General features: G+C 42.5%; 1 protein-coding gene across 1 annotated transcript; it reads right to left on the bottom strand.

Annotated features, from left to right (window-relative positions):
- Positions 1 to 6,818: 6,818 nt before the first annotated feature.
- LOC129845760 (cyclin-dependent kinase inhibitor 1B-like) lies at positions 6,819 to 8,064 on the bottom strand. The gene is made up of 2 exons (XM_055913659.1): positions 7,378 to 8,064; positions 6,819 to 7,230 (listed from the first exon to the last, which is right to left on the bottom strand). Exons 1-2 carry the CDS (start codon positions 7,913 to 7,915, stop codon positions 7,115 to 7,117), a joined length of 654 nt encoding a protein of 217 aa, XP_055769634.1. The 5' UTR covers positions 7,916 to 8,064; the 3' UTR covers positions 6,819 to 7,114.
- Positions 8,065 to 8,596: the final 532 nt, after the last annotated feature.

Here is an 8,596-nt window from a genome sequence, read left to right as displayed (position 1 = left end):
AGTTAGAATTCTTTATGTAGGTATTCAAGAATTCACTTGAATAGGAGGTGGGGGTTCGCCGGGTAGAGGATCTGTCCAAATATTGGTCTAGCACGCAGTTAAGGTCCCCTCCAATGATCAGGTTAGTATGGGAGATATCTGGAATCAGGGCAAGGACTCTTTTGAAAAAAGAGGGGTTATCAATGTTTGGCCCATAGATATTTAGTAGAGTTACAGAAGTAGAGTGGATCTCTCCTATTACGATCACATAACGACCCTCTTTATCCACAATAGTGGTTTTATGTAGAAAGGGAATTCCTTTCCGTACCAGAATCGCTGTGCCTCTCGTTTTGGCAGAGAAGTTAGAGTGATACACTTGCCCCACCCACCTACATTTAAGTCTGCTGTGAGCATTATTTTTCAGATGGGTTTCTTGCAAAAATATAATATCAGACGAGAGTGCTTTCAAGTGGGCTAGGACCTTGCCTCTCTTAATTGGTTCGTTTAAGCCCCTGACATTCCAGGAAGTGAATGTGAGCCCCGCCCCCCTCTCATTTGTAGTTCCTATGGTGGCCTGCATAACTTGTAACTCAATAAAAAGGTAAGAAAGCGCACCAAACCATCACGATCAGCATATGTAGCAGCTACACCCGAGCAGTATCCAACCAGCCCCTCCCCCCCTGCAAGCCCCTTTACTTCCCACCCTGTTCCCCTACTTTCCCCACTATTTACCCCCCCGCCCAACCCACCTTTAACAGGCATACACAAATAGGAGAGAAAATAAAATAAAAATAAAAATAATAAACACATTGTCTGGCCGATGCCAAAAAAGCACGGCGCGACCTCGAACAAGAGGTGAAACAGAAATAAAATCCCAACTGTACGTTCACCTCTCACTATCCTAGAACTTCTACTAACATATGAACTGAGGAGGCTCCCGCGAATAAAGTGTCCAATTAGCATCTAATAAACCTAAAGAGAATAAGTTTCAACCTAAACATATTGCGCACTTAAGCGTCATCTTGGGTCTATCTATCCCTGAGATAAGCAAGATATAGCATCACAAGATTATTTTGCTAAGCACTGCCGGTCTAAACATGAACCATCAGCAACCAACTTAGACAGCCGTACATTTACATATTGTGGGTTAGATCGGAAACAAGAATTTTTCTAAATTAAACGTATCCCCCAGTCAGAAAATAAATAAATAAAAAGGTTATATATATACATGTATACATACACACACATACACATACTTACCCATATACATATATATATATATATACATACATATACATACATACATACATATACACACATATATATACATACATACACATACAAACACATACACACACACACACATCCCCAAAAAATACATATAAAGGTATATATTTAAAAATATACATATACACACACACACCCATACATATCTACATATGCGCATATACACATACCCATACATACAGAAACATTCATGCCCCAGAGTAATAATCTACACTAATTTAAAATATACACATACATAATAGTAACATGCTAGGAGAAAATAATTATAAAGTACAAATAATAATTATATGTACGCACACCTACCTAGACACTACAGAGGGCTGGTAGGGATCTAATCGGGAGAGCGGCCCTCGGCTATATCAAAGGCAGAACGGCACAAAACATCCACCTGCTATCCAGGTGTCTGTCCCTTCCCCACCATCACCCCCAGTCCCCTGCAAGCTTTAAATAAATGGTATTGTAATAACAATAAATGTAAGAATTAAAAAATAAATAACGAAACAAAAAAAAATGGGGGTAATAAGTATATTCATCCGAAAGTGACAATGATCAAACCTGGAAGGCATCCTAAATAGGCATCGCTCTGAACACAGCCAGAATGAAAGTGACTTTAATTGAGAGCCAAGACCGCCCTCCACAGCATCTTGCATGTTCGGTAGCCCTTGTTGAGACCGTTCAATACGGTTTCACCCGTTATGGTTTAGTATGGATTCGATTCCATGAGCAGACCCTAACACACAATGACAAGGCACTCTAACCTGTACGGGGGATTGGCGTATGTTCCCGGATAAACTTCTCTGCGTCCAAAACCGAGGAGAGCCACATCTTCTCACCAGAGGGCGGGGTAATTCTTAGTCTTGCAGGGAAGAGCAAGGCTGGGCGAAGATGGAGTTTGTAGAGTTTGGCCATGACATCTCTGTAGCCGCCACGGTCCTTTGCCACATCGGGCGCATAATCATCATAGACACGGAAGGGGTGCCCTTTATGTAACAGGTTGCCCCTCATTCGGGCCTCGCGCAGGATAAGATCCTTGGTCTTGAAACTGTGACAACAGATGATTACTGGGCGAGGGCGTTGACCCGGTCCAGGCACTGGGACAGGGGCGCGATGTGCACGGTCCAGCTGGGGGTCCGAACCCAAAACGTCCGATCCCATTGCATCCTTCAATAGCTTGGCGAAGAAGTCGGTGGGGCGAGAGCCCGCCTCTACCCCCTCTGCCAGACCAACAACGCGAAGGTTATTACGTCTGGAACGGCCCTCCAGGTCGACCACTTTCACAGAAAGCCTCTGCACAGTACCCTGTAGTGACGAGCACAGCTTCTCTAACTCGTCGATCCTACCAGCGCTGAATTCAGAAGCCCTCTCAAGGTCCACAATACTCTGGCCCTGCGAAGCGACCGCTCGAATGGTGCCCTCGATTTTGGTGTCCAGTTCAGCAATAGTAGCCTTAAGATCCTCAGCTAAAGCAACACGTAGTTCTCCCAAAGCCTGGGTAAGTTCTTTAAGTGTCACGTTGTTGCCTGTGCCTTCCGCCATGTCTGTCTCGTTGTTTGGTGTGGAGTAGGCCTCCGATGTGGATTTATTGTCCTTTGGTCGCTTATTACTCGGCATTTTTACACAGAAAGTTACGATGTTGTATTAGAAAGAAACGTTTGTTGTAAAAAGTATCATAAAGCAGGGTAAGTTAGATTATTTCGCAAAAAAGTTGCAGGAGCCTCTCACACGCAGCCGTTCACTCCAACATGCTAGCTCCCTTTTATTTAATTCCAATGTCCTCCCAAGAGTTGCTATATCTCCTCTCTAATTCAGTTTCCTCCTCAATTCATGCACCTTGGTTGTAGAGCGAGGGAGCGTCAGTGCTCCCTTCCCTAGAACAGAACAGTGCCTTAGCCTACAGGACAAGCCAGCTAGATACAAAGACAGGACATCTTTTTCATAGATCCTGGATATGATTATGTTTCTGAATTCTCATTTACTGCAATTGTCAATGTTCCAGAGGGAACTTTTCTTGGAAATGTGAACAAGCGCCATATTCAAACTCTTTCCCTTCAATCAAAAGGAAATAAGATTCAAGTGCTTATATAACATTATTCCAGCTGTGTAAGAGCATTGTTACAATGTCAAAAAGTAACAGTACTATTCTATTTGATTGAAATATGTTCATATGCAAAGCAAACACTTCAGTATAAAGGTAGTTATGTTTTGATGGTGAATATGGAATGATGTCCATACTAAAAGTAATCAGTTATAATAACACAATATGTTTTCAAATGTTCTCCATGTATGTACCGTCAAAACATAAACTGAAGTGTTGGGGCCGGGGTGAAGGCTTTTATGTAGATTTTCAATGCAATCAAATTGTGTAGCTATCCTGTTTTATAAAGATTTTGCATTGCCAATAAATGAATGTGGCAAATATCCATAACTTTTCTGGGGGGTGATTATCAAACAATTCTGTTCAACCATGGATCTTGCATCAATAATTAGTTATAGATTATTACATCTAAGTTAGGTCATATCAATGTCTCATTGGAAGCTGTATGTGTGGAATGTTCCTTAAAGGGCTATAACAAACATTGTCCTGTCCCTTTAAAAACCACAACATTAACCTTGTCCCCCCCCCCCCCCGGAGTAGACTCCATTCCACGAAGACCAAAGGGGGGGAAGAGTTAATTGCACCTAGATCCCCCTTCCCCTCTCATGTCTTGGGCCTTGGGGGATGGTGGATGGAAGGACCAGTGGCGTGGCTAATACCAGAGCTTTGGACAGATGACCTCAGCTGCAGCAGATGGTGACCTCATCCCGCTTGCCTTCCGGGGATCCTTCCATTCCTTCAGTAGTAGTAGGCACACAGATAAAAGACCAGATGACCATCTGGGCCCTGCCTGCCTTCTGCCTGGGTGCTCATGACAATAGCACCCCCTCTCTAAGTGTGGTGTGTAAGTGTGGGGGTCTTTGTGGCAGTCATTGTGGTGCTTTTGGAGGTGGGTGAGGGGAGAGGAGAGAGGTGTTGCTATAGGGACACTGCTGGGTTCTAGTGCTTTGTAGAGGTCCGGTTGACTGGTCTTACTGGTCATTGTGTGAGTGAGTCAGTGTGATAAGACGGGCTTGGTATTCTGGCCAACAAAGAGGGAAATAACGGCTCATGTGCTGCTTCACAAACACGTCCTTTATCACGCTGGTGATCGTTACTATGTTTTCAATGTTGGTCTACGTTACATTCAGAATGGTCCTCATATTCTGGCTAGAGAGACAAATAAACCCCTATGCTACTGAACTAACTGGCACTGAATCAACTACATGTCAAGAAACATCAAGTATCTTGTCTAGATAGTAAGTCAGTCATGTCGAGGGAATGTGATGTTTCTGCTATTAACATGCCCTATAGTGAACCTAGACAGAAAATGATCCTGAATGAAGTTCTGCTGAGGTCGTGATAGAATTCCATCCATGTTTGACTTCTTAGTAGGTCTATTGATTAAATCTCACAACCATTCCATCCTAGCTTAATAAAATGGGCCGAGGCAGTATTAATACATAGATGGTCCTTTTGATTCCATTATAATGACAACCGTTACAGTGCAGACCAAACTATTGCCAATAAAAGCCTGCTGGTCCACATGTGGTGTGTTATATACTTAGTCTCCCCTACAGGCAGACCAACTGTCACTATCATGCACTGGACAAAGGAGAGGGAAAAAAAAGTTAAATCATGAAGGGAATTCTATCAGTGGGTGGGCAATGACAAGCCCTTGGGACAGATTTAATGAATAATTTTGATGGTAAAATTGGATGCCTTGGGGCGACAATACAGACCATCGTTTTCTGGAGGAAAGTGCACTACTCAGGGCAGAATTCATTCAACACTACTGCAGGTACAGACTATAATATTGACAACTCCATGACATATGGAACCAAAATGAACTATGAAAATGCTGGGAAAAAGTGATTATAGTCAACAACCATATAATATACCACTACAGTGTACTAGACTAGTTTATTTGTTTCTTCATTAATGTCTAAAGACTTATCTGAAGTAAAGATAGTGTATAAATATTAAATATTGTATAGAGATAAATATATAATTTATAAAGATAGTGCCATGTTTGACTAATGAGTGTTTTTTCTGTGTAGCCTATAGATAGGTCTTAATTGGTTCGGGCTACAGATAGAACGAAGGGCTAATAGAGTTTGGAACTAAAAATAACCATTCGAATGGGTTTCGGCACGAGAAGTAAGGATAATACAACGCATTTGACTGGAAAAGAAGAATGCAACTATCTCAGTAAGAACGTGGGGGGTCTGGGAGCGTTCATTTTGCCACCGACCCGCATTTGCAGGTGAAAGAAATGGCACGCTCTTTCTCCACATGTCCCTTCTTCCATGTCGCAAGCCCCGATGCCAGATGGCCACTTCAATTCTTTAGGGTATTGTTCTTTTCCTGCTGTATGGTCAATCCTTGAGACGTGCGAACCTTAAATTGTACTGCAAATCTCCCATCCTCCCACTGCGTCATTTCTATGCGCGCATCGCTCATGGATCTATTACACCCTGTTGTTGCACGATTGCTATCGCCGTCACAGGACCATATAGTCACGCTTACTCCTTATTCTCACTATAAAACAACTATTCGTTTATACTTTATTCTCCCGCTAGAACCAGGGCAAATCTGATACATTTCATTGTGGTTTATGTATTCATGTCTATTTTAGGTCAACAATTTCAAAGTTGACACATTAAATCATCTCTATCGTCAGACGTAGGTTAAGATTTTTTTTTAAGCGTATTGCACTTCTAAACTTTTTAAAATATTTTTTTCTTATTTTTTATGTACACCAGACGTATTTGCTTTATAAAAGATAAGTCAAATAGTGTGCACCTGCCATTAACGGTTGGCCATCTTCATAGCCTGATATTATTCAAAAGCGAAAGCACGTGGAGTTAATACAGAATTTGAAAAGAAACGGCAATCATTTGTGTAAGTCTTGATTACGTGTTACATTGTTTGGTTTATTACTAAACAGATGTCTTGGGTGTTAAGGCACAAATCAGATAGATATTCCCCAATACCCTGTTAAGTCGGAAAACCCCCACATTGGTCTCATTTCGTGCTGTAGAATGGATTAGTTGATTTGCATATCGACAGTGAGGGTAATAGCATCTGCGATGGTAATTAGGCTATAGTGTGTCAGCGTGTTCTATGTGCGCACGTCATGCGTCCATGCGGCATTACGCACAGCAAGTGAATGTTCGTGATTGGTATATCTACCCAAAAGGCACAATGCAGAGTGATTTTTTTCTTCTTGAACAATGCCCATGGACATAACATATTCATTCAGTGTAGGGCTCGTCTAGAGGCCTACTGCTGCTACAATTTGTTGAGGCACTCTTCAAGTGCTGTCAGATGGAACGAGTGTTGCTCTTATTGTTTCTGTAGTGTGTGAGGGGTGTGCGTGGGCAGGTGGTGTCCCTGTTCATCTCATGAGCACACTGATAGTCGTGTTGAGGTCTCACTAATTCAATATTAAAATGAGCAGAACGTCAGCAAAATGTAAACTAAATCGTTTTAATAGTATTTTTCACGGATACAATTCAACAGACAAACAATATCTCAGAAACCTTGGTTGAATTAAACACATTAAATACAGTTGAAACTTAAATTAAATAAATTAAACAATATTTTAAATATAGACAAAACAAGACATTGTTACTTTGGCATAAACATAGGCCAACATATTTTGGATGGTTACTCCATCTTTTTTTTGTCCAAGACAGACAATAATTATAACAAAAAAAGGCAGATAGCCTAATTTTCCACATAGGCAATGGTATGATTTGTCCACGTTGTTTATCGAATTATTTGAGTTTTGCGTGGCGTTTGTTCAAGGGGAATTGAGAGGGAAGAACTGGGCTGGGTGCTCTTCATCTCTGACGTTGATCTTCTCCTCCTCTTTGGGAAAAAATCTGCGGGGAAGAAATGTAGAACGGTTAGTCTTTAATTCATATTAGAGTCAATCATACGAGAACATCAACGTTATGTCGTCGGCAAGCCATTAAAACGAGTTGCTTATTAAGTAGTTATATAGCGTTACCAAGAAAAAGTAGACCTACCTGTAATTTGAGTAACGTTGACTGCACGTTCATAAGATGTTGTCCTCGACCTCTTACGCCGAATACATCGTGTTGAGTTAAATTTCCTCGTATTGGGGGAATTGGACCAATTCTCTTGGTTAACTTCGTTGGAACAAAGTGCAGTCTGTTCACAGTCTGATAGAGGGGGTTGGTTGAAGCAACAACCACGCACATTATCAGTGACAACGTCTACGTTATAGTCTGTGTTTGATGTCACAACCTGAACCCTCATGCCTCCAACTTTCGTCGACTCCTGGTAGAAGGCAGGTGTTGAGTCCGCTGACATCTCTTCCCATTCGTAACTCCCTGGAATTGGTGTGTCTGTCTCGAAGTGGAAATTCCATCGACGCTGGTCTCGTTCAGATATTTCCTTCAGCTTCGCCTTCAACTCGCGGGTCAGCTCGTCATGGTCGATGGGTCCAAATAAGTTCCGACAAACGCTTGTACGGCGATGGGGAAGAGTCGCTCTCTCTGCCACCGCGCTCTCCAAACCAGTTGGTGTCTGAAAGTTTGTCATGACGTCCAGCAATATGTCCAGTCTTGAAGAAATACAAAATGGATTCACACTGGGCTGTTTCACCTAACTACAATGTAACTGCGACTACTGATATTATGTGGATTTAGGTAGGCTTTTTAAAGACGGGAGGATGCCGCCTATATAATGGCCGGTCTTGCTTATTGGTTGCCCCTTGGTTTATTCACGCCCCTTTCTTCCTACTCTGCTTGCTGGGGGGTATTTGGAATGGCGCCAATTGAGGTTGACTTTTTGCCCCCTTGCGAGGGGTTTGATGATTTAACCTTTCTGCACTGCAGGGGGGATTGTAGCCACGTCGAAATCGTGGAAGTTCCGCGTAATAGGTGGATTTTAATTTAAAGCCAATCAGCAGAGACGTAAGTCACGATAAACCCTGCATTTTTTTATTTTCAGTTATTTTTATTTAACCAGGCAAGTCAGTTAAGAACAAATTCTTATTTACAATGAAGGCCTACCCCGACCAAACCCATACGACGCTGGGCCAATTGTGCGCAGCCCTATGGGCCGGCCGGATGTGATGCAGCCTGGATTCGAACCAGGGACTGAGATGCAGTGCCTTAGACCGCTGCGCCACTCGGGAACCGCTTATGGCGGCTGGCCTGCTTTGTCTGAGTAGTCTCATAGCTGGATTGAAATGTAAAAGGAATGAGCGCAGACGGCATT

Source organism: Salvelinus fontinalis, unplaced genomic scaffold, assembly GCF_029448725.1.
Source record: "Salvelinus fontinalis isolate EN_2023a unplaced genomic scaffold, ASM2944872v1 scaffold_0361, whole genome shotgun sequence".
In the NCBI taxonomy this organism is placed as follows: domain Eukaryota; kingdom Metazoa; phylum Chordata; class Actinopteri; order Salmoniformes; family Salmonidae; genus Salvelinus; species Salvelinus fontinalis.
The sequence above is the reverse complement of the archived record's forward strand: the minus strand, read 5'-3'. Positions and strand labels throughout refer to the sequence as shown.

Bases quoted from the DNA above. Each gene is read 5' to 3' on its own strand.
- LOC129845760 (XM_055913659.1), bottom strand. From the start codon at position 7,915: ATGACAAACTTTCAGACACCAACTGGTTTGGAGAGCGCGGTGGCAGAG. The intron at 7,231-7,377 runs GTAGGTCTACTT...TCTTCCCCGCAG, and splicing joins CAACGTTACTCAAATTACAG to ATTTTTTCCCAAAGAGGAGG.